Here is a 21,949-nt window from a genome sequence, read left to right on the forward strand (position 1 = left end):
TGAATGTTTTGGAAGACTGCAATAACATCCGAGCTGTACAATTTTTCATAATACAATAAATTCCTGGCGGCCGCCAGAGTGGATTTAAAAAAAGAAAAAGAAAAAGAAAAAAAAAGAACTATGAACAGAATCCGAGGTTGACAGCAACAGTAAATGTGGCCCAAATACTTCCCATCATGCTCAGGTTATGACGAACTCCAAACTTGATATCCCTCCCACTCCTTGTAACACCAAACATAAATCAAGCTACAGTCAACATCCGGGACTGTTATCTAAAAGTTTACAAGCTAGGTGTCGTGCCCATGCGAGCTTTTCAACTCATCTGCTGCGGATGTAGTTATTCCACAGATCACTGTTCCTTGCCCTTGCCTTTCGCCGTGGGCTCTTTGTTCTTTCCATTCGCGTTTGTTTCTTTGACTTCGTAATCCTTACGAGTCTCTGCGCCATTGGCTTCAGGCCGACTTATGGCGGTCTTTTGAGAGGCGATATCGGCTGAAGGATAGTTACTCCCACCGTCATGGCCAAACAAGGCCTGGTCTCCTTTACCGCCCATCTCGATGAACTCATCTGGACGTCGATTCTGGGATGGCCCCGGTTCTGGTGCGCCCTTTACTTTGCCATCTTTAGGGTTCTTAATGAAAACCTTGACTGGTTCTTGGTCTGGGCCTGCAGGTACACGTGTGACTTGAACAGAGTTGATCGAGGAGAGCAATGTCCTCTCCCGGACAATGCCACGTCTGTTTACTTCAAGACCGGCGAAACCGCCGACGAGACCATCCGTGCTGTCGTGAACAGAGGGTGGCGCTTGCGTCATCCATGGGTGAGCCAGGCATTGATCGATGGTATACCTCTTTTCTGGGTCGACGACAAGCATACAGTCGATCAAGCTCACTAAACAAAACGGAGTTAGTACTTGTTTTTGTCATGGAATACCACGTTTCATGTGCGCTCTAATTTGGTTGCCACTCACATGCTGGATCACCGACCGAGTCCCAGTATGGAGACGGGTAGTGAAAGATGCCCCTCTTTATTTGCTGAGTGAGGGTGTAAGGGAATGATTCGCTGGTTAATTCGTCCGAGAATGGTGGAAATCCGCACAGGCAGATATAAAGCACAACGCCCAATGACCATACGTCAACGGCTTTGGTGTACTTGCGATGCCGGCCATCAACGAGAATCTCGGGTGCAACGTAGCTCGGTGTGCCACACAGGGATGTCGTGAACGACTCCTCGCCGATGATTTTAGCAAGTCCAAAATCGGCGATTTTGACGTGCAGGTCCTTGTCAACCAGCAAAATGTTTTCCGGCTTGATATCGCGGTGGACTATGTTTCGGTCATGCTTTGAAGTCGCAGGCACGGACGAGTCAGTATCAGAATGTTACAAGCTCTCCAAAATCGAACAGTCGAATAAAACATACCAAGTACTTGACTCCGTGGAAAAGTTGAGTGAACAGTTTCCGAGTCTCAGCCTCTGTGAGCTTTTGTTTCATGACAATAAAGTTGAAGAGTTCGCCTTCCGGGGCCAGCTCAAGCACCAGATACACCGCGTTGCCCTCGTGAAAGGTATCCTTCAAGCATAGCACATTGGGATGGCTGACGCCCATCAGTACAGCAATCTCCAGCTGGAGTCCTTCTGTCCTGGACCGTTCTTCCAAACCAGGGACCATGGAGAATATTTTGACCGCATAACGCTGCCCTGTCGATTTTTCGACGCATGCGAAGACTTCAGCGAAGTGCCCTTTGCCGAGCTTGCCCAACAGAGTGTACTGCTGCGAGAATGCGCTGGTTTGGCGATATTTAGGATAACGGAATATAAAACGAGCCGTATCCTTTACAGCGATCTCATCTTGCTCCAAAAGCTCCCTCCGCTGGTTGCGACCGACTATGGCCTCGTTGACAAAGGTGCCGTTGCTGGACAGATCCTCAAGAATGACGACTGTGTCGTTACCCTTATGCTCGGCAAATATGAGGCAGTGTCGATTCGAGACGATGGGGTCGTCAACCACAATATCTGGGAGACCCGTCGGGAATGTAAGTATGCGCCCTCAAAAACTAATCCCTGCTTGGAAAGTCAGAGATGCCGCAAGGCAGCGGATGGAGCACCTACCGCATTCCGGATGCCGTCCGATCAAGTAACCACCCGATGGGAAGCCTGGCCCAGAAACTGAATTAGTTATGCTCTTCTCAACAAAGCAAGGGCAGTCATCCAGTCCCTTACCCTTCGCAGCTTTATCGCATGGCTTGTCGTCGCTTTTGCCGTTCGTGTCAGGCATAGGGCAGGAACCACGCTTTCTCAAAACGACACATTTCCCGCCATATCTGGTATCGAGAGGAAAGAGGTAGCCCCAGACACCCTCCTTCACCTCATCTTCAACCTCATCGGAAAGCGCGGCGTTCGGATCAACGACCTGCGAGGGAATAGCTTGTGTTGCTTGCGTATCCTGTGGTGGCGAGGAGAAGCCCTGGACTGGAGAGCGATGTGCGACCTGGCTCGGGCGACCCTCGGGCGGTGTTACAGTCCCTTCCTTGTAGGCATCGAAGCTGTCCTCGGTAGGGTTGTGCGTGATGGGGGACGGCAGTTGCTGCTTGGTGGACACGGGGGTTTTCGGTTGCACGGTAGATTCGTCTGTCTTGTGAGCTGTACGTTCCGACCTGCGAGGTTTCTTAAAAGACTCTCCCTCCGAATCGGCAGTAGAGGGCTGAAAGAAGGCTGTTAGCAGTTGGAATAGATTCAAACTTCGTCGGGGCATCTTGACCAGCACCGTTACAGCGACATACCCGAGCCCTCTTCAATTGGCTTCCCTCAGCGCGTGGAACCATGTTATCAGGCAGCGAGGCGAGGTGATTGCGTGTGTTGCTTGCTTTGTGCGTTGGCAAACGATTACTTGCTTAAGACGGATGTTGCCTAGCTGATGGGCAAGGTATTAGGTAGTGGTAGGCCCGGTAGGTAAGGTAGGATACGATCTGCTTGGCCTGGGCAAGGTGCCTCGCCTCAGGTGACCTTGGGTTAGGACTAAAAGGACTCGGTTTAGCCAGGTCAGCGCAGCACAAGGCGGCAAGGCTGTATGCTCTGACGATTGTTTTTGCGGGTCAAGAACAGAACGTGCGAGTGAGATGGACGCAAAGGCGACAACACTTCAACTGTCAGGGGAGCAAGCGCGATTCTAGGCAGGGTTTCCTCACATAACATGTCTGAGCTAGGTACCTAGGTCAGCTAGCTACCTTGGCGGCACGAGAAGAGTGCAGGGGTGCAAGGTACCTACCTGACTGAGGTGGGCAAGTACTGTAGGTACCTCATTGGCTGCCTAGAAAGGAAGAAATTGCTACCTATTGGGTTCCTTAAAATCGATTGCGTACCTTCCTTCGCTCGATGACTCCAAACTCCGCCACCTGCCCTATAGCCCCAGCATAAACCCCAGAATCAATTACATCTACTATTGGTTCTGATCATTCAACATGTATCATTCTTTGTAGCGTATGGTAGGTATGATCCGTCATCTTATCCCCGATCTCCAACCTAGATCCAGTGGCCTCCTGACTGGCCGTACAACCTTTACCGGAAAGGGCGCAAGCCTTGTGCCCATGTGGTTCGGATGACACCGGCGGCCGACTGAGATGCATGACCAGCAAGAGATCCGTTTTTATCAGCTATTATAGGTACGCACGACCCGGTCAGGCGGCCTGGGACGCCTGAATGTCGCAGTCGCCTGCTCAAATTCTATAGCAGACCACCATATTATTTCGTAAATGATGGCATCGTCGTTGAGACAAGGCATGAGGTAGTTTGCATCAGTGAGCAACAGCAGCCAGTTTATACTATACCTGAACGAGGGAAAGAAAGAAGAAAAAAAAAAAAAAAAAAAAAAAAAAAAGAAGAGAGAGAGAGAGAGACAGACTTTTCTAACAAAAGAGGAAATGATTTAACGGCGTTAATTACCGTAGTAAACAGAGTTGAAAAGAAACCGCTCCCTCATTTCAAGTGTTTGTAGCTGCTTGCTTTATTCCGTGGTCTAAACGACAGTTTTCGTTGGCGTTATTTGACAATTTTCGCGTGTGTTCAATCGCGATATCTTGCGCAGATTCTATTGTATTAAATTGCTACTTATCAACCATAGTCCCGATATGCATGCCTGAGTACCTAACTAGGTAAATACGCATTGTCAATCGATGTACCTCCCTAATTGCGGTTCATGACAACATTTTGACTCCCATAGCTAAGGTAGGTAGGTACCTACCTGTCCAGATACCTGCCTAGGTAGGTACCTAGGTATTAATTCGTAGGTCGAGTGAGTTACCATACTTGCTTACCTACCCTGTCGCACTAGTTTTACAATGACTGTTTACACCATGGCGGGCAGGCATACCCCACATAAAACCGACTCTAAAAACTCACCGCCCTCTGAACTGCCCTTCAATGAGGACCGCGGCGACGCACGTGACATGGTTTTCCCACCGTTTACGGCAGAAAAAAATACGACAGAGGTTGAGAAGAGGGGTGCAGTTGTCGGCGGCGAGACTCTTACGATAGGTGTGGTTTTGTTACTTTTTGAAAAGCTGCATTAAATCGGGTTAAACATAGTCCCCTGTTGTCTCTCTTTCAGCGTTTTGTCGCAAGGAAAAGTATCTTCACGGTGCACCTGAGTAGGCGTCCTAGTCCTGTGCTGTCCACTTTGGAAACATTCAATTTTGCTGTCCCCAATATCAACCCCGCTTCCGGAACACGCCCAGCAAGGACTTCAGAAATTACAGAGGCAGGCCCCACGTCAAGGATCAGAATCACGGTGGAGGGCAAACTCCCAGCTGCACAAATCGTATACAACGCATTGATCGACCCATTCTCGCCATCGACACGATCGCTGCGAACATAGTCAACAAAATGGCGGCTTCATACCAGCCCCAGCTGGTGTTCGTCGACGGCTCCTTCGCGGAGCTGGCGCAGGACATGGCAAGCGTGCTCCAGATCAGCGACGAGATCCAACCTCTTCTCGACAGCGAGAAGGAGAGTGAAGCGCTGGCCAAGATTGTCACCGAGTCGAAGAAGCTGAACGCGATTCCGGAGAAGGAGTTCACAGGCGCCTACAACCTTCTCGTGCATCTGGTCTTGCAATCCAAGGAGCCCAAGAAGCACTTACCAACAATCTGCCAAAACCTCACGAGACCCGTCACATCGTCGCCCCAGCACGGAGCCCAATTAGCACTCTTCGAGCTCACGAGCATCTTCAACCTTCTGAAACCCAACGACCCGGTTCGGTTCAACGTGTTCATCCAGATCATTCGTTTCTACAAGATTCACAGTATCCCAATCTCAGACCACCTGAAGAGTGCTTTGAAGCAGTTGCCGAGATGGCTTCAGAGCTGGGATCTGGATGAGGAGGACCAGCGCAAGATGTACTTGGAGGTTATTGAGGTCATGACTGCGGCTGGAGAGGAAGAGTGAGTTTTGAGCCTACCGGATCATGCGTCGGGTATACTTTCTTTTTTTTGTTTTTGTTTTGCGAAACGGTGCTAACAAAAGCACGCTACAGAGAGGCATATCAACATATCCTCAAGGCGCTACGTACCTTCGACTCAGATGACGCCGAGGATTACACATCCGAGGAGGCACAGCAGCTTGCTCTCCGCGCTTTGCGCTCCGCGATATCCTCACCCACCAGGCTCTCATTCGAGGACATTCGAGCATTGCCCGCCGTCCACGCTCTCAGCGAGTCCCACCCCGTCCATTATCAGCTTCTGCAGATCTTCGGCGAGCAAGATCTCGACGACTATGACGACTTCAGGGAGGAGCACGAGGGTTTCATCGAGAAGGAGAACCTTGACAATGAGGTTCTCTACCGAAAGATGCGACTGCTTACTTTTGCGTCGCTGGCAGCAGCAAGCATGCAAACACGCGAGATATCGTACAGCTCCATCACCAAAGCGCTCCAGATCCCTTCGGAGGATGTTGAGATGTGGGCAATCGATGTTATACGCGCTGGCTTGGTCGAGGGCAAGCTTTCCCAGAAGAAGAAGGTCTTCCTGATCCACTCGGTCAGATACCGTGTGTTCGGCGAGAAGCAGTGGCGCCAGCTTGCAAGTTCGCTGGAGAAGACCAAGAAGACGGTCAGCACTCTGCTTCAGACGCTGCGCAGGGAGGAGGCGAATGCGCAGCAGGAGGCTGAGCGCAAGTTGGTCGAGGCGAGCACTCAGCACAACAACGAACGTGGCAACCAAAGGCGAGGCGGCAACCGTGGCCAACAACACCGTGAGCGTAACGACAATGATGATTGAGAACAGAAAATGAAGACCGAAGACGGAGGGAAAAGTCTACCTGGTTTTTGTTTTTTGCCTTTGTTTTTAACGCAGCTGGGTTCAAAAGGTCCTGGGTAGCTTTAGGTGTTGGGGTTTCGAGCCAGCATTAGTTGTGACGCCAACCAAAGAGATGTCTTCTTTCTCTTTTGTGGCCTGGGATAGACGGTTTTTGCGAGTCCGAAGTTGGTCCATCACGCCTAGTTATTCTCATACGGCGCCGCATTGGGGCTCGTCAAATTTGATACGCGGAATGGCATGGGTGACTTTAAGGCAGGGAATAAACAAGAAAATTCTATCTGCTCGTCCATGAGCTGTGTTGTTGTTATGTATGTAAGTGTTTGCGGAAGTGGGTGTAGTCAACTAGACTTGAGATCTTGAACACCGAGAGTTGGTCTCTTCATGGCTCAACCCCAAGCATAATCTCTACGGGACAAAGTGAAGCGCCATGCAGTGTACAGAGGTAAAGAGGCAAAGGAATAAACAAGTAAAAAATACAGAGGGGAAGATTTTTTTTCCTCATCTCAACTTAGAAGCTGGAGCCCAGGCGGCTTTCAATGCGCTTCTGGGTCTCCTTGCTGACCTGGTCAGGGGGCGGTGTGGCATCAATCTTGACGACACGGTTCTCCTTCTCGTAGTGGTCAACCACGGGCATGCTGGTCTCGATAAAAGTGCGGAAGCGCTTCCGGATGCTCTCGGCATTGTCGTCGGCCCGACCGCTGGTCTTGCCGCGCTCGAGGAGGCGGCGCTCCATCTCTGCCTCGGGGCAGTCGTAGAAGAGGACAAACTTGGCCGGGCAGACAGTCTCCTCGAACTTGAGGGCTTGGTCCATCTTGCGGGGGAAGCCGTCGATCAAAAACTTGGCCTTGGAGGACCCGTCCTTGCTCTTCTTCTTGTTCTCCTCGACGACCTCGGTCATGGCGTTCTCGAGCAGCTGCACCGTCACCTCCATGGGCACGATGGCGCCGTTGCGGATGCAGTCCTTGATGAGCTCTCCGAACTGCGACCCGGGCCGCTCCTGCTCCGCGCGCAGCAGGTCACCGGCGGAGAGGTGGGTGAAGCCGTAGCGCTCGACGAGTTGGGCGCACTGGGTGCCCTTGCCAGCGCCGGGTCCACCGAGGACAAAAACGACGGTGACGTCGTCCGCGGAGAAGGTAGGTGTAGGTTTCGCCGGGGCAGGGAGGCGGCCGCCGAGGCCGACTTGTTGTTGAGGTGGAACGCCGGGCATATCTGTTGGTATAGGCAAAGCGAAGGGGGAAAGTGGTTTGCTCCAGTCAGTTGGGTTGCGTCTATTTTCGGATAACTTTGTAAAGGTTCACAGCTAGCAGACAGGTGGTGATGGTCGAGACAAGATGAGACAAGACAGGATCAGATGCGCGCAATGGCTTCAGTACTCATGTACCGATGGAATATGTGGTTGCAGCAGGAATGATTTGTTCTGGTCACAAGGGTTCTTTGCGAGGTAGACAGCTTCGTTGAGACAACACAGCCAAGCCAACCAGCTTTCCCACCAGCTTGCATGACGTAGCACCAATTACGATGCGAGCTCGAGCTAGCTTGCAGCGGAAGTTGCAGGTGCCACGTCCCCTCTGGATTATAATAACATTACGGGGCATTGGGTAAAAAAAAAAAACAGAAGAATAAGAGAGAGAGAGAGAGAAAATGCTTACCCTTCCTCTGATTAACCAGACCAATCCACGCGGTTGTTGCCAGACCAATAATGACCACAAAAGGCCAGAACTTGATCTTGTCCTCCTTTGGCGGAGGAGGGGGAGGAGGTGGAGGCGGCGTCTGCTGCTGCTGGGAGCTGTAGAAACGTCTCGGAATGCTAGACCTCGCCGCAGACAGGGTCCTTGGTGCTTTAGTGATGGAGCTGGCCGCCGAGAAGGCCGCCCTCCTCTGCGACGGAGCTGCAACGTTCGCCCGCGCCAGCTGCCGCCAGCATGACCGCTGCATCGACGCCATTGAGACTCGCGTTTTCGGGGGTGAGTGTTTTTCTGGCTCTTCGGAAACCGAGGGAGGTTTATTGACAGATGCGTTACGAATCTCGGTGCTGTGGCGCTGGCGAGGTCCTTTGGGTCGGGTCAAAAGTGTCGCTTTTTGTCAAATGGAACTAATCTAATTTATTACAGCTTTCTTTTTGGTAAACCTCGCAACAAATAAAAATTTCGCGACGTCGCGTCTCGAATCGAATTGACAAATTCCTTTTTATTCAACCCCTTTGACGTCCATCTCCTGACTTGACTTGGTCAGTGCGCACAATCTCGCACCCTTGCCGCTTTCTTTATTCTACGTATATCGATCCCTCCCTCCTTTTTCCTATTTTTTGTTTACACCGGAGCAATCCAGCAACTGGAGATTCGCCAACTAAAGTGCCTGCATCGCTAGGGTTTATATCATAATCTATCTGAGCCATGCCAATTAATATATATATATATATGATGAAAAAAAAAAAAAAAAAGTATTGCACACCAAGAACATTCAAAACTCATACTTTTAGGGTTCACAGTAAAGTTCAGGTATGGTAGGTATGTATGAAGTATTGTCTCTATCTTATCCTGTGAATTGATTGATCTGGCTCAAGTGGTCAAACTCTTTTTTTTTTTTTTTTTTTTTTTTTTTGGAAAGATTGTCCTCCATTGATTGGTATTGTACAATGTGACCTCTCCTACATTAGAAAATAAAATCATAGAAAATAAAAAAATAAAAAAAGAAGAAGAAGAATCTCCCTAGATGCCAACCCAAAACGCGCTATTCGAGAGGAAATAAACGTCTCCCAAATGGACGTCTGTGGTATATAAAACAAAACTATGGAGACAGAATGAAGAAGAGAAAAGGCATAATATGACGAGACTGAAAATGTCAGGCTGCACAAAGGAAATAGTAAAGATGAGTAAAGAAAAGAAAACCCTCCGGGCTGTCTTTATTTCATGTCCCCCGAAGCTGGAAAACTGCGAGATCCATACTCATTGGAATGCTGTCCTTGTGGGGGGCGGGCTCTTGACAGCCTGATCAGAGTAGGCCCCTGGGATGGGCACAGCATCGTAGCGTGGCTCATCCGAGTCAGCAGTCGGTGCTGCCGATGCTGATGCTGAGGGTGTGAAAGTAAAGTTGTTGTTCGAGGCAGTCGATGGCGACTCAAAGCCGTTTTGCTGTGACCTTGGCGTGGCCGAAGGAGCCTTGAGCGGTGGCGCTTGCAGCTTAAACGGCTGGGTTGGTGAGTTGCTAGCAGCGAAAGACGACTGCGGCTCGGCAATCGGCGCAGGCCTGCCTCCCGGTGTGAAAGGAGACGTCTCTTGGATGTCGCCCAGCGAACCATAAGCCTGAGGTGGGAATCTTGGTGACATGGCGTACTGAGAGAATGCAGGCGACTTGGGGCCAAATCCAGGGGTGTTGGGAGCCGACTGGCTTCGGAGCTGGGCGAGGTACAGGTCAGACCTGGCCTTGTCGCGCAGGTCCATAGACTTGTGAAGCTTTCGCTTGGAGTAGTAGCGGTAGAAGACGATGCTGTAAAGAGTGATGGCAATGACTTCGACAACTATTTCGATGATGATGCAAACCATGGTCCAGTTCTGCAAAGGGAACGGTTAGCAACCCATGTTACTTCCTGCTGATTGCCACTAGTTTGACTTATCACATACCTGAAGACGGCACAGCAGCGCATAGTCGACCTTCTCATCAAACAGATCCGCTCGGTGGTTCTGGACGCATGACCATCCCCACATGTCCTGGTTGCCGCTGCTGTTACGTTTGTGCTGGAAGATACCGGCTGCGATTGCCCACATGACCATGCTGAAGATAAACCATCCAACGGCAAAGAGCGTATAGTAGACGCCGACCTTTTCGGCTCGTGCATGACCTCCACGGCAGTACGCCAAGAAGATACAAACGCAGATGAGAAGCGATATCGAGGCCATGGTGAGGATGACAATCTGGGGCCAGATTTCGGTAGTCGTCGACCATGCAGGCTTGCCGTCTCGACTCGGGAGTGATTTGGTGGCATTGAAGATGGTGAATGTGGTTGAGATCATGGCCAGAATGATGAGACTGCAGCTAAAGTTTACGCCTCGCAGAGCAAACTTGGCCATTCGTACTCTTGTTTTCACTTTCTGCAAATAGACTGTTAGCGTAAAAAAAAAAAAAAAAATCTTTCAAGGCAGGCAGGCAGGCAGTCTATATCGACGTCTTTGGAGGACATACCAAGTCCTTGGCCTGCTCAATGTCAGTCGAGGCCTCCCTCTTCTCCAGCACTTGCTCCTCCCTAAAGGTAGGGCTTAGAGGGTTGTCAAACTTCCGTGCTGGAGTCCCTGGCACCCTCATGGCACTCTTAAGTGGTGACCTCGGCGTCATGGGCATCGTGACGGATTCCCTGTTGCTCGAGGACTCGTTGATGTACCCAAACCCAATATCACCAGGTTGCGATTGGGCCTGGAAAGATCTCTCATCGTCGAACGGTTTCCTTGACTTGTCTTCGATAGGTGAGTGAATAGACGTGGCCTCGGCGAATCTTGGTGTCCTCGGGTTCTTGAGTGAAGAGGATGTCGACGTAGAGTCTGTGGAGCCTGAACGGGCTGGTGTGAGGTTCAGAGCCGCAGGGCGCTTCCTCTCATCGCCGAACGCCATGGCGAATATTATCTAGGCTATAAGCCTGATGATGATAAGGAAAAAAAGGAGAGGCAGGAGGACAGAAGTCACAGACTCCTTGTGTATGTCAACAAGCACACCTGTGGTGAGTGAGGTGTCTTTTAGACTTGCTTGTGTGCCACTTGGGATGTTGCTCCTGGCCGATGAAATAGTTGAGTAAAGCAAGTGGAAGACCAGCTGTCGGGAGGACAGGGGAATAAGCCAAAGATGAAGGCAACCTGCAGCGGGGCCCCAGTGGTTTTGACTAGACGCTGGATGGATGGTGGCGGCTACTCCCAGTGGTTATAGAGTTACCGCTGCATGGGGTGAAAGTGGTATTAGTGGATGAGTGGTGGGATGATTGGGAGCAATAGGGATGCGCACATTTGACCGGGGTGTCCGGGCTGGGCGACAAGAGTAGACGTTGATAGGGCAGTTGCTTAAGCTCCCACGACTCAATTCATACAAATAGACGCCCGGGCAAGTGACGGATTTCGCCCTTGGTACTCTATGGCAGATGCGGGTCGGGTCTGGGTGCGACGGATGTGATCGTACTACAACAGCGCGCGTGGTGTTGCGTGAACTTGTATCGTTATTGTCTCGGCGAGGGGGGCAATGGAGGAGTTCTGAGATCTGAAATGGTCTTTCCTGGGTCTCTATTTCGTTTCGTCCTTGAGTACAGACAGAGAAGAGGGTGTGTCTATTAAGAAGACTGAAGCACCCACCAGCAAAAAAGTGGGTGAGGGGAATAAAAAGATGCAACTCGCGAAATGAAAACGAAAGTGTTTTCTTCAACAGCCGATAGATGACTAGAATAGAACAGGAAGGCTGGGTGAGAGCAAGCTTGGGGTTGTATTGGCAAAGCGACCGGCGCGAGCACCCAAAAGAGCAATGTACTCTGTGTATGCATGCATCATCTTGGCACGCATGTAAGGCGCCCAAAATATCCCCGGCCCCTCACCTCCCATTCGCGATGGCTGGGCTGACCAAGAAAAGCGTTCTGTAAGTACCCAAAGTAAGCACTTTGCGTCCCATTCATCCATCACCCATTCTCACCTCCGAGAAAGCGAGGGACCAACTCTGGTTGGCTTGAGACAGCCTCCATCATGGAGTTGGCTCGGTAAAGGCACTGATTATATTTTTTGACCATCTTTCTGCTTTCGTCGTAGCAGGCTTTGGTGTGCACCTTTCTCATCGAATGAGATAGGGTATGACCAGGGGGGTGTGAGAGAAAGAGAAGGGATGAATGGAATGATAACAACTCGCCCCCCGCTTAATTTGGATGACAGGCGGCAAGTAGGCACTAATGGATGCGTCCTTTTTCTCTTGTTTCTTTTTTTTTCTTTTCCACGACCAAGACCGAAATTCAGAACAGACCTACCAGGCATAGAGGCGGCATCTGGAGGTGTCGCCAGTCCGGGTGATCGGTTCTTGGAGACCGGTGCTTCCTCCTCGAGTCCCACCTGTCCTCAGGCAATTGCGCCAATCCACTGATCTCGAGCCGCCCTTGGCATCCTTGTCCATTTAAACTGATCCTGGTGATAGGCCGGATGCAGAGCACCAAAGGTGCCATTGCCAAAACACTCAACCAATCAATCCTTCAGGAGGGTGAAATATGTGATTTCTAGCGGGGCGTGGCCGGCGGCAAGCAGCAAACCCTTCGAGCTCACCCTTGCTCCCCCTCATCACACCCTGGTCAGACTCCACTGGCATCCGAGTGCCACTCGAAAGCGCCGTTCCATCAGCAGCGGTCTCTTCTCTTTTTTCTTTCTTTTTTTTCTTTTCCCTCCGTCGTAACACACCCTATTGGCTCGACCGTTGTGGAGGTACGCAAGGTACGGAGTACGCCATGTGTTGATGGCCTGGATGTGTTGGCCCATGTATTCAAAAGCTATTAAACTTCTATGAATTAAACTGCACATCAGTGTTTTGTTTCAATTTTGTCTTTTCTCACGGCGACTACGAATGCCATACGGCTTGCACAAAACCGCCGACAAAAGCTGGTTACCAAGCTGCTTTTTTGTGTGATCGAACGCTACGCTAGGAATAGAAACATGTATTCAATATTGTGCTTACCTGTGGGGGACGAATGCCTTACTTAGTAGTTTCCTAACTTAGTTAGGTTCGTCGATCGCCCACCTATCCTTTACCTAGTGTGCCTGCGTAGTATTGTACCGTAGCTTGCGTAGGTAGTTACGGCAAAGTCCTTATTTAGCCCAGTACCATCGAAGGATTCATTCGCTTTCCTTTAAATTCAGCGACGTACTGGTTGTTTTGCGGACTGCGTATTTGATACGCCTACACACAGCCTTTGGTACCCGTTACTATCTATCTAAGGCAAGTTCATTGCTTTACCAAGCCCTATAATTACCTACGAATACAAAAACCAACTTCTTGTATGAGTGAGATTGCTCGTCAAAAGTATTTTGGAAAAGAGAGAGAGAGAGAGAGAGAGAGAAAAACAAAAAGGAAAAAAAAACAGTATACACAGCAAGAATTGTGCGCAGTGAGATATCTAAATTTGCCAAGACTCACCTTTAGCTCGCTTACATTGGGTGTCATCACTCAGTCACCTTGAAGCGGAAGTTTTGTTCGTCAGGTAAAATACCCCGTTGTAATTTATCCCGTAAGTCTGACCACTTCTGGAAGACAGAGGTACCTTTCTTTACCTTGGCATCAAGAACGTTGCGTGCAATATGACTTTGGTCACACACTATTCATTGAGAAATCTTTAGTGCTAAAGCTATGCACCAAGCTATAATTAGCATTATACCTATCTTGCTATTCAATCCGGATCTTGCCACTGCACCATCATACTCCGTACATACAAGCAATGATGATCGGACATAATATTTCATTCAATGCAGACTAAACTAGTCTAAGGGCCTTCCCACCCAGAACATAGTTCCCCTTTCCTCAACACAAACGAGCTTCGCAAGTGTCTGACAAAATTTAAGATAGAAGAGTTTAAAAAAAGCTCACAACCCTGCAAATGCTAGCTCGGCAGTTACGTAGTGCAATTACATACTGAGGTTTGGCTGCCTGTGTGGATCTTCCCGCTGCCAGAGCGGCACGCCGTGCGCCAACAGATTTTGCGAAATGGATGTCATCAGATGGCATGGGGGAAGATCAATCGCCTCCTTGTTAAATGAAATTTTGCTACTATACTTACAAATTCCCCGTTTTGTTTCGCCGTATGTTTTGTGGAAGAGTTGATCCCCAGCTTGCCATGGTCAGTTACATTGAATGCAAACCTGTTTTCGTGTTTGCAGACAATGGGATCTGGGTTTACAGGGCACAGACAACAAAAACAGCTGCAATTTGCTACTGCTCATGATCTACCCAGGTAGACTGTACATACGAACAGACTTGGGAGGCGAATTATTGAAACCATGATGAATCTGCGAATTGCAGACACCATCAGTGTTCAATTCCCGTATTTCCCTGAAATGTTCCTAGTTTCATTTGGTCTTGATTTGCTTACCTGCAATTTGCTTGTTGTGGGTTGTGGGCGGCATCAAGCCGTCCTACGCCCGAGTTCATGCCAAGCTTCCACGAAGTAAAAAGTCCGATGCGGTCGATATCGAGGTCGGACAGCTTTCTACGCGACCGGCCCTTGCGGCCGTGCTTGAATTAAAGCTGCTCTTGTCTTAGCCCCAGGGCTGCCATCCCTAAAGCCTGGGCACAAGCCTCCCTCCACAGAAGGTCGAGTCTATCTTATCTACCCCGCGTTCGTCCAAAACCGGCTTAGCGTAAGGTATGGATGCTTTGGTTTGCAGTGACTCAATGATTGAACAACAGCACACCAAAATTTCCGTAGAGGCAAACCACCAAAATCTTGAATAGCCTTGACCTGGCGCGAATCCACCAACCAACATCACGTCTTTTTGAGGCTCCGCTGGATCATCAGCAATAAGCACGAGCTCGTCTCTACCGTGCCCCGAAGGTTTTCAACCCATATTCCAGATCTTAATACCACTAGAGACCACCACTGCCAATAAGAAAAGGTTGATTACCCCGCCATCGTAATGTCGAACGGCGATAAGTTTGGCAACGATATCGAGTCCGAGTCGGACTCGGGCCCCGACTCTCCTGGCTTGGACCCCCAGGACCACTCCGATGGCGAGATTGATGAGAAGCCGCTCAAGTCGGCCCTGAAGAAGACCGCAGTGGCTCCGCCTCCGATCCAACGACCTGAGCTGCCACCGCAAACAGACCCCAAGGATCTCGATGTCAGCAAACTAAATCCTCTGACGCCAGAGATTATCGCCAGACAAGCCACCATCAACATTGGAACCATCGGTCATGTCGCTCACGGTAAATCGACCGTTGTCAAGGCCATCTCTGGCGTCCAGACCGTTCGTTTCAAGAACGAGCTGATTCGCAACATTACCATCAAGCTTGGTTACGCCAACGCCAAAATCTACAGGTGCAACAACCCCAAATGCCCTCGCCCTACCGCATTCCGCAGCTACAAGAGTGACAAGGAGGTCGACCCGCCTTGTGAGAGGGAAGGATGCGAGGGTAAATATGAGCTTCTTCGACATGTCTCGTGAGTATACATACCTTCTTGTTATAACCCATACAAAACTTTTGCTAACCCTTGCCACACAAGCTTCGTCGACTGCCCTGGTCACGACATTTTGATGAGCACCATGTTGTCAGGAGCCGCGGTCATGGACGCCGCGCTTTTGCTCATTGCCGGAAACGAGTCCTGCCCTCAGCCGCAAACTTCCGAGCATCTTGCTGCTATTGAAATCATGAAGCTCGAGAATATCATCATTTTGCAGAACAAGGTCGACTTGATGAGGGAGGAGGCTGCTCAACAGCACTACCAGTCCATCCTGAAGTTCATCAGGGGAACTGTGGCTGGAAAGAGCCCCATCATCCCCATCTCCGCGCAGCTTAAGTTCAACGTGGACGCTGTGGTTGAGGCCATCGTCAATACTGTCCCCGTCCCTCCCAGGGACTTTTCTGTCGACCCCCAGATGATTGTTATCCGTTCTTTCGACGTCAACAAGCCCGGTGCTGAGATCGACGACCTGAAGGGTGGTGTTGCCGGAGGCAGTATCTTGCACGGTATCTTGAAGCTTGGAGACGAGATTGAGATCAGGCCAGGCATTGTCACTCGAGACGATAAGGGAGATCTCCAGTGCACGCCAATTTTCAGCAGAATAGTGTCCTTGAACTCGGAAGCCAACGAGCTCAAGTACGCCGTGCCCGGTGGTCTGATCGGTGTCGGTACACGCATCGATCCCACACTATGCAGAGCTGATCGTCTCGTTGGTCACGTTCTTGGTCTGAAGGGTCGCCTGCCAGACATCTACAGCGAGATTGAGGTCAACTTTTACCTGCTCCGCCGGTTGTTGGGTGTGAGGACTGCCGATGGCAAGCAAGCCAAGGTTGAGAAGCTCCAGAAAAACGAAGTTATTATGGTCAACATTGGCTCAACATCAACTGGTGCCAAGGTGTCAGCTATCAAGAAGGATGCTGCAAAGCTCATTCTTACGAGCCCAGCGTGCACGAACATTGGAGAGAAGGTTGCGCTGAGTCGTCGTATCGAGAAACATTGGCGTCTTATCGGCTGGGCAACTATAGCTGCGTAAGTTGATTCGCATCCCTACGCTTTGACTGATCGATCTAGTGCTAACCATCAGCAGAGGCAAAACTCTTGAGCCGACCACTTCATAAGGGCTTTGGTGATATTTGGTTTTGTGGCCTGGCGCAGTAGGTCCGGATGTTAACAAAATAGAATCGACGGCTTAGACAAATACCAGTCATTTGAGTAAGCCCATTGTTGAAATCTGACGAATTTCGATTACATTTCTCAGACTCGTGCGTTCTGCCGAGCATTCTTGGTACTTGTCCTATGACATGTTTGTTTGCCCATCCGCCCGCCATTGACTGGTCTCCTGGCATATATTGACCCAATCCACTCTTGAGTTCCGTACTTGCCTGGTTCACCTTTACATACCCACCTACGGTGAAGTGCTCCCTAGGTGGAAGTAAAAGAGCTCTACATGTCGCAGGACTGTCATGACATCGTGTCAAGGTCCTCTCTCGTGCCACTGTTTATATGAATTTGCGTTACCAGACACTCTAGAATGCGGGAACTAGAGTTACTGTGTGTATCAGGTCTATAAAAAGTCGAGATTCAACCAGAGATTTCTCTTTATTTATTATTATCATCACCTTGCGGAGGTTGGGGACCTTGGTCGCCCCTTTTCTTCCTCTACTTTCTGACTTTTCTTGCGTGCTTCACTAAACTTTCAATGACACCCTCAAATGCCTCTCGGTCGCCAATTTTCTCGTCTGTGCGCTTCTGCCAATACTCCAGTAATTCTTTTGCGGCGCCCTCGATGGCCTGGAGCTTGGCAACATGCTCTTTCAGCTCACCATCCGTCATGCCGTCGAGAGCTTCGTCGGTGGTCATGCAGAGTTGCTTGGCAGAAACTAGGTCAAGCTCGGGCTCGACGGGCTCGTTTTTCTTGCGTGCGGTCGAGGAGGACGCGCCGGTTGCATCGCCGCTGGGACGAGGCTTCTTGATGCCTTGCGAATCGAGGCTCGTTGTCGAGGCGCCGGCCTCCTGTTTGAGCCTGGTGATGTTTCGCGAGTCCGTGGATGTGCGGGGGGACCCGGCGCGGTTGAGAGATGGTAGAACCAGCTTCTTTTGCTTGGAAGCTGGCAGGATCTCATCGAGGTCCACAGGTACGCCTAGAGACACAAGGAAGAGGCGGCGGATGCGGGAGCGGATCCAGTCCGGCGGCTGGAGTGGAGGGGGTGCAACTAGCTGCGCCCATAAAGATGCACTCCGCGGGGTTTGGAATATCGGGTTGTCTTTTGGGTATGAGTGAGTGATGACTATGTCGTCGTCGTCTGGTGGGTATATAGCGTTGAGATAAGGTTCTGTGGTGGCCATCACTGCGTCGGCATCTAGGCCTTCGAAGTCAGGAACGGGCTGTGGATTTGGTCAGTTTTCATGGAGTATAAAAAAGTGGTTGCGCCAAGATTAGACTTACAAAGGAGAGGATATAACCTGGAGCTGGCGGCGGGGGTGCAGCGACTGGCGGAGGGGCGTCCTCTGGAGCTACTGGTTCTTGGAAACCATCGTCAAAATCACCAAAGTCATCATCCCCATCGCCGCCACCTTCCTCAAAATCATCAAAGTCATCCCCGAAGTCGCCATCATCATCATCATCATCATCCTCCTCCTCCTCGGGCGCAGTAGCGCTACCTGACTCTTCAAGAGAAGCACTGGCAGCAACTTTTGATGGACTCTGTGGAGTGTCTTCAGGTTCTGCTGGGGGCGATGGTAATGAAGTTGCTACTGGAGTATATATGGCCCCTATTAACAATCCGTCAATACAAGGAGATCCAAAGAGGAAGAAAAAAGGCTGGAAAGTACATGCAAGTGCGAGGGCGGGGAGCTAAGATGCCTCACCATCCTTGGAACTAGATTTGTCTTCGTCAGACTTGCCCTCATCCACCTTGACCACCTTGTCGGGAACAGCATCCGACTCATGATGTGTTCCGGAATGAGTTATAGATCCGGCCGAGTCCACAGTCTCTTCCACCACAGTCAGCGGCACCTGCGGCTTCTCTGAGGATGAATCCTGTTTCCTGTCTTCGGGCTCGCCAACGGCACTGGAAGACTCTGGGGCAACGGCAATCTCATCAGGCTCAGCATCGCTTGCCCGCTTTTGGTATGCCTCAGTTCCGGGTACCTCGCCGAAAGATGGCTCATTATCAACCTTTTCCACCCTGGTCTTCGGGAGCTTGGGAGAGGTCTCGCCAGCTTCCGAGGGGGCGGAGTGTGCATCTGAGAAGTGGTCGTCGGATTCGGACTCTGTCAGGTCGGCCAGCAGTTAGCGCACTGAGCCCTTTCGCACATACTAAAGCCTCCTATTATCAGGCTACCAACCTAGTTCGTGCGCGCCAGGATCTTGTGTGTTGGTCTTTGCTGGAGGCGCCAGCGTATCTTCTCCACCGGCCATGGTAGGTGAGGTGCACTGCCGGGACAAGATACTGGATGGAGGAGGTAAGCTACCTAGATTAGGTAGGTAAGGTAGGTATGTAGGTTGGTGGTAGGTAGAAGTGACACGATATTTTAACTACTTAAGGTATTAACAAGGCGGGGTTCAAGGTCAATCTGATCGGAACCATCCGAAAAATACAATCGAGCAATAAGGTGCAATGCGAAGCTAATGGGCGCATTAAATTAAAATCATCTCTCTCTCTCGAAAAAGGAGACAACAGGGGCGGCTGTTTCAAGGAGGGTAAACTAAGTGTGAATGTACTTGGGGAATTATCCATGCTCTCAATGATGTCGTTTCTGCCAGGCATGGATAACCCCCGTGAGTGGGTAAAGCCCCTTCACCAGGCACCTATGGCGGACCAGGTAGCCGTTGATTGGCCATAGTCATGCTGGAGAACCCACCAACAAGCGGGTCACCCAGCTTTCTTTGAGCTGCGCCAAAGAATTCAAACATTCCATTCGCGTCGCGGTTTGCGGTGCCCTTTGGATGTTACCTATGGAAAACGCCAGCCCGCGAAATTCAATTCGATATTTTTTTGTTTTGTTTTAAACCGTCAAGAATTTTACCCCCAGTCTTTACGCCACTTTGAAGCATTTGGCTTGCGCCATACAGCTGCGCAGTGTCTCGACCAGCTTCGCGAAAGAGCACCAACCGACGATTTGCAACCTCATCTGCAGAGCTTGCATTTCGTTCTTCGGCCATTCGTTAATGCAGAGAGTCACCTCACTCTAGTTCAGATACCGCGAAAATGTCCACACCCTTCAGCTTTGGCACTCCTGGTGCTACACCGGGCACTTCGGCCCCGGCATCAGGTGGTTTGTTTGGGGCAGCAGCAGGAGGAAGCAGCACCCCGGCATTCAGTTTTGGCAACAAATCATCAACACCAGCCACGGGAACCGGCGCTGCTCAACCAAGTACCGGCGGCGGGCTGTTTGGCAACTCGAGCTCTACCACGACAGCACAGACACCGTCGCTTTTTGGCGCCAAGCCCGCAAGCACAGCAGCAGCACCAGCAGCCACGTCCAGTGCACCGTTGTTCGGAGCCAGCAATACTGGTAGCAGCGGCGGTCTCTTTGGAAACGCATCCAAGCCAGCTCAGACAGGAGGACTTTTTGGTTCGGCAGCAACTCCACCTGCTACAACCAATGCCACATCTACCCCGTTGTTTGGCGGCACCGCGGGTGCTGCCTCAACTACTCCCTCAGCGGGAGGCCTTTTCGCTGGAACAAACTCTGGTGCTACTCTGGGTTCGACAACACCTTCAAAGCCGCTGTTCCCCATGCCCTCAACGACACCTGCCGGCCCCCCTCCCAGCGCAGCTGCGAAACCAGGCCTGTTTGGAGCTGCGCCGGCAACATCCAGCGCCACCCAAGCTCCATCTTTAACATTCGGAGCTCCCAAGGTCAGCGCCACACCGGCCGCTTCCAGCGCACCCTCGCAACCCGCAGCTTCGGGGGCACCTCTGTTTGGTGGTGCGAGTCAGCCAAGTAGCACGGGGCCTTCGTTGTTTGGTGGTGCTTCGGCAGCACCTGCTGCATCCGGCGGCTTGTTTGGAAACAAGCCAGCATCAACAGAAGCCCCGGCCTCGGGCGGCCTCTTCGGCGCGAAGAGTGCCACACCTTCCACCCAGCCCGCGTCGACTGGCAGCCTATTTGGCGCCACCTCTGCAGCATCTACCGCCCCGGCCAGCACAGCCGCAACCACGGCAACTCCTGCGGCCGCTCCTTCTGGTCTGTTCGGCGCCGCCGCTAAACCTGCCACTACGTCTGCTGCATCGACGGCGCCGGCTGCCACCACGACAGCCGCGTCGACATCATCACTGTTCGGTTCAGCTGCGGCACCGGCTGCCACAACCGCAGCTCCTTCGAAGCCATCGTTATTTGGTTCGACAGCGGCGGCGCCAGCCACGACAACAGCAGCCGGGGCTACTCCATCATTGTTCGGTTCAGCGGCAGCACCGGCAGCGTCTACAGCCACGTCTACTACCGCAGCCACGACGACTGCGGGCTCGACTGGTCTTGGCGGGCTCAAGCCTGCGACTGGAGCTGATGCGGCTAAGAGTACCACAGGCGCTGCCGGCCAACCCGCTGCATCTGCTCTGAACACTTCAACCATGGGACCCACCTCATCACTCCCGAGACTGAAGAACAAGACCATGGATGAGATTATGACACGATGGGCAACGGACCTCAACAAATATCAAAAGGAGTTCAAGGACCAGGCGTCCAAGGTGGCAGCTTGGGATCGTCTCCTTGTTGAGAACGGAGAAAAGATTCAAAAGCTGTACTTGGAGACATACGAGGCGGAGCGGGCCAGTAACGAAATCGAACGACAATTGCAGTCTGTCGAGAGCCAGCAAGATGAACTTGCATCTTGGCTTGACCGTTACGAGCAGGAAGTCAATGATATGTTTTCCCGACAAGTTGGCAAGGATGAGCAACTTGCAGGGCCCGATCAGGAGCGTGAGCGCACATATAAGCTCGCTGAGCGCCTTACGGACCGCCTGGACGAGATGGGCAAGGATCTGGGCAAGATGATCAAGGAGATCAACGAAATCTCTGGCACAATCAGCAAGGGCAGCAAGCCTGATGACCCCGTAAGTAATTTTTTTTTTTTAAATTTTTGGGAGCAAACGCTCGATTATCACATCGCAAAGTTCATATGCTGACATTTTGTTTTCTTTCTGTTCAATACAGCTGGCCCAGATTGTTCGCGTGCTCAACGGACACCTCAGCCAACTACAATGGATCGACACGAACGCATCGGCTCTTCAGGCCAAGGTTGCAGCGGCCCAAAAGGCTGGAAACAGCACTGGTGGTCATGGTGGTGACGATGGTGATGTGACTGACAGCTTCTATCGCTCATACATGGGCCGTCGTTAGGATAAGGTGAAACGGCGTCGTGGCTTGGTTTTTTTTTTTTCCCTAATATTTTGACTATCTAGCATGAATTGGTAGTTAGAGGAATGAGTGCAGAGCATTCACATTCGTGGGCTCTACTGCTC

At 51.1% G+C, this 21,949-nt stretch overlaps 8 protein-coding genes across 8 annotated transcripts; 4 read left to right on the forward strand and 4 right to left on the reverse strand.

Annotated features, from left to right (window-relative positions):
* Nucleotides 1-15: 15 nt before the first annotated feature.
* Nucleotides 16-3,101, reverse strand: PgNI_03902 (uncharacterized protein). The gene is made up of 6 exons (XM_031123954.1): nt 2,780-3,101; nt 2,220-2,700; nt 2,109-2,153; nt 1,420-2,012; nt 971-1,340; nt 16-891 (listed from the first exon to the last, which is right to left on the reverse strand). The coding sequence occupies exons 1-6, from the start codon at nt 2,819-2,821 to the stop codon at nt 350-352; spliced, it is 2,073 nt and encodes a 690-aa protein (XP_030984658.1). The 5' UTR covers nt 2,822-3,101; the 3' UTR covers nt 16-349.
* Nucleotides 518-2,137, forward strand: PgNI_03903 (uncharacterized protein; the record flags this gene model as incomplete). Its single annotated transcript, XM_031123955.1, has 3 exons — nt 518-820; nt 1,921-2,032; nt 2,073-2,137. 3 exons carry the CDS (start codon nt 518-520, stop codon nt 2,135-2,137), a joined length of 480 nt encoding a protein of 159 aa, XP_030984657.1.
* A 1,108-nt stretch (nt 3,102-4,209) lies between the features above and the next one.
* PgNI_03904 (uncharacterized protein) lies at nt 4,210-7,709 on the forward strand. Its single transcript, XM_031123956.1, has 3 exons — nt 4,210-4,287; nt 4,360-5,434; nt 5,527-7,709. The coding sequence occupies exons 2-3, from the start codon at nt 4,878-4,880 to the stop codon at nt 6,266-6,268; spliced, it is 1,299 nt and encodes a 432-aa protein (XP_030984656.1). The 5' UTR covers nt 4,210-4,287; nt 4,360-4,877; the 3' UTR covers nt 6,269-7,709.
* On the reverse strand, nt 6,816-8,251 carry PgNI_03905 (uncharacterized protein; the record flags this gene model as incomplete). The annotated part of the gene is made up of 2 exons (XM_031123957.1): nt 6,816-7,516; nt 7,957-8,251. 2 exons carry the CDS (start codon nt 8,249-8,251, stop codon nt 6,816-6,818), a joined length of 996 nt encoding a protein of 331 aa, XP_030984655.1.
* A 628-nt stretch (nt 8,252-8,879) lies between these two features.
* On the reverse strand, nt 8,880-11,675 carry PgNI_03906 (uncharacterized protein). Its single transcript, XM_031123958.1, has 4 exons — nt 11,294-11,675; nt 10,487-11,226; nt 9,928-10,395; nt 8,880-9,858 (listed from the first exon to the last, which is right to left on the reverse strand). The coding sequence occupies exons 2-4, from the start codon at nt 10,907-10,909 to the stop codon at nt 9,253-9,255; spliced, it is 1,497 nt and encodes a 498-aa protein (XP_030984654.1). The 5' UTR covers nt 10,910-11,226; nt 11,294-11,675; the 3' UTR covers nt 8,880-9,252.
* Nucleotides 11,676-14,733: 3,058 nt separating this feature from the next.
* PgNI_03907 (uncharacterized protein) lies at nt 14,734-17,006 on the forward strand. The gene is made up of 3 exons (XM_031123959.1): nt 14,734-15,461; nt 15,525-16,511; nt 16,567-17,006. The coding sequence occupies exons 1-3, from the start codon at nt 14,938-14,940 to the stop codon at nt 16,598-16,600; spliced, it is 1,545 nt and encodes a 514-aa protein (XP_030984653.1). The 5' UTR covers nt 14,734-14,937; the 3' UTR covers nt 16,601-17,006.
* Nucleotides 17,007-17,039: 33 nt separating this feature from the next.
* PgNI_03908 (uncharacterized protein) lies at nt 17,040-19,155 on the reverse strand. Its single transcript, XM_031123960.1, has 4 exons — nt 18,831-19,155; nt 18,351-18,755; nt 17,929-18,254; nt 17,040-17,867 (listed from the first exon to the last, which is right to left on the reverse strand). Exons 1-4 carry the CDS (start codon nt 18,901-18,903, stop codon nt 17,142-17,144), a joined length of 1,530 nt encoding a protein of 509 aa, XP_030984652.1. The 5' UTR covers nt 18,904-19,155; the 3' UTR covers nt 17,040-17,141.
* A 538-nt stretch (nt 19,156-19,693) lies between these two features.
* Nucleotides 19,694-21,827, forward strand: PgNI_03909 (uncharacterized protein; the record flags this gene model as incomplete). Its single annotated transcript, XM_031123961.1, has 2 exons — nt 19,694-21,541; nt 21,642-21,827. The coding sequence occupies 2 exons, from the start codon at nt 19,694-19,696 to the stop codon at nt 21,825-21,827; spliced, it is 2,034 nt and encodes a 677-aa protein (XP_030984651.1).
* Nucleotides 21,828-21,949: the final 122 nt, after the last annotated feature.

Source organism: Pyricularia grisea (assembly GCF_004355905.1).
Source record: "Pyricularia grisea strain NI907 chromosome Unknown Pyricularia_grisea_NI907_Scaffold_2, whole genome shotgun sequence".
Lineage (NCBI taxonomy): Eukaryota > Fungi > Ascomycota > Sordariomycetes > Magnaporthales > Pyriculariaceae > Pyricularia > Pyricularia grisea.

Excerpts from the sequence above, each read along its gene's own strand:
- PgNI_03902 (XM_031123954.1), bottom strand. The coding sequence starts at position 2,821 with ATGGTTCCACGCGCTGAGGGAAGCCAATTGAAGAGGGCTCGG. Across the intron at positions 2,013-2,108 it reads CGGACGGCATCCGGAATGCG|ATATTGTGGTTGACGACCCC; the intron begins GTAGGTGCTCCA and ends CGGGTCTCCCAG. Across the intron at positions 1,341-1,419 it reads TCCACGGAGTCAAGTACTTG|CATGACCGAAACATAGTCCA; the intron begins GTATGTTTTATT and ends GCGACTTCAAAG.
- PgNI_03904 (XM_031123956.1), top strand. The coding sequence starts at position 4,878 with ATGGCGGCTTCATACCAGCCCCAGCTGGTGTTCGTCGACGGCTCCTTC. Across the intron at positions 5,435-5,526 it reads ACTGCGGCTGGAGAGGAAGA|AGAGGCATATCAACATATCC; the intron begins GTGAGTTTTGAG and ends AGCACGCTACAG.
- PgNI_03906 (XM_031123958.1), bottom strand. The coding sequence starts at position 10,909 with ATGGCGTTCGGCGATGAGAGGAAGCGCCCTGCGGCTCTGAACCTCACA. Across the intron at positions 10,396-10,486 it reads TTGAGCAGGCCAAGGACTTG|AAAGTGAAAACAAGAGTACG; the intron begins GTATGTCCTCCA and ends GTCTATTTGCAG. Across the intron at positions 9,859-9,927 it reads CGCTGCTGTGCCGTCTTCAG|AACTGGACCATGGTTTGCAT; the intron begins GTATGTGATAAG and ends TTCCCTTTGCAG.
- PgNI_03907 (XM_031123959.1), top strand. The coding sequence starts at position 14,938 with ATGTCGAACGGCGATAAGTTTGGCAACGATATCGAGTCCGAGTCGGAC. Across the intron at positions 15,462-15,524 it reads GAGCTTCTTCGACATGTCTC|CTTCGTCGACTGCCCTGGTC; the intron begins GTGAGTATACAT and ends TTGCCACACAAG. Across the intron at positions 16,512-16,566 it reads GGCTGGGCAACTATAGCTGC|CAGAGGCAAAACTCTTGAGC; the intron begins GTAAGTTGATTC and ends GCTAACCATCAG.
- PgNI_03908 (XM_031123960.1), bottom strand. The coding sequence starts at position 18,903 with ATGGCCGGTGGAGAAGATACGCTGGCGCCTCCAGCAAAGACCAACACA. Across the intron at positions 18,756-18,830 it reads TCCTGGCGCGCACGAACTAG|AGTCCGAATCCGACGACCAC; the intron begins GTTGGTAGCCTG and ends CCGACCTGACAG. Across the intron at positions 18,255-18,350 it reads CAAATCTAGTTCCAAGGATG|GGGCCATATATACTCCAGTA; the intron begins GTGAGGCATCTT and ends GATTGTTAATAG.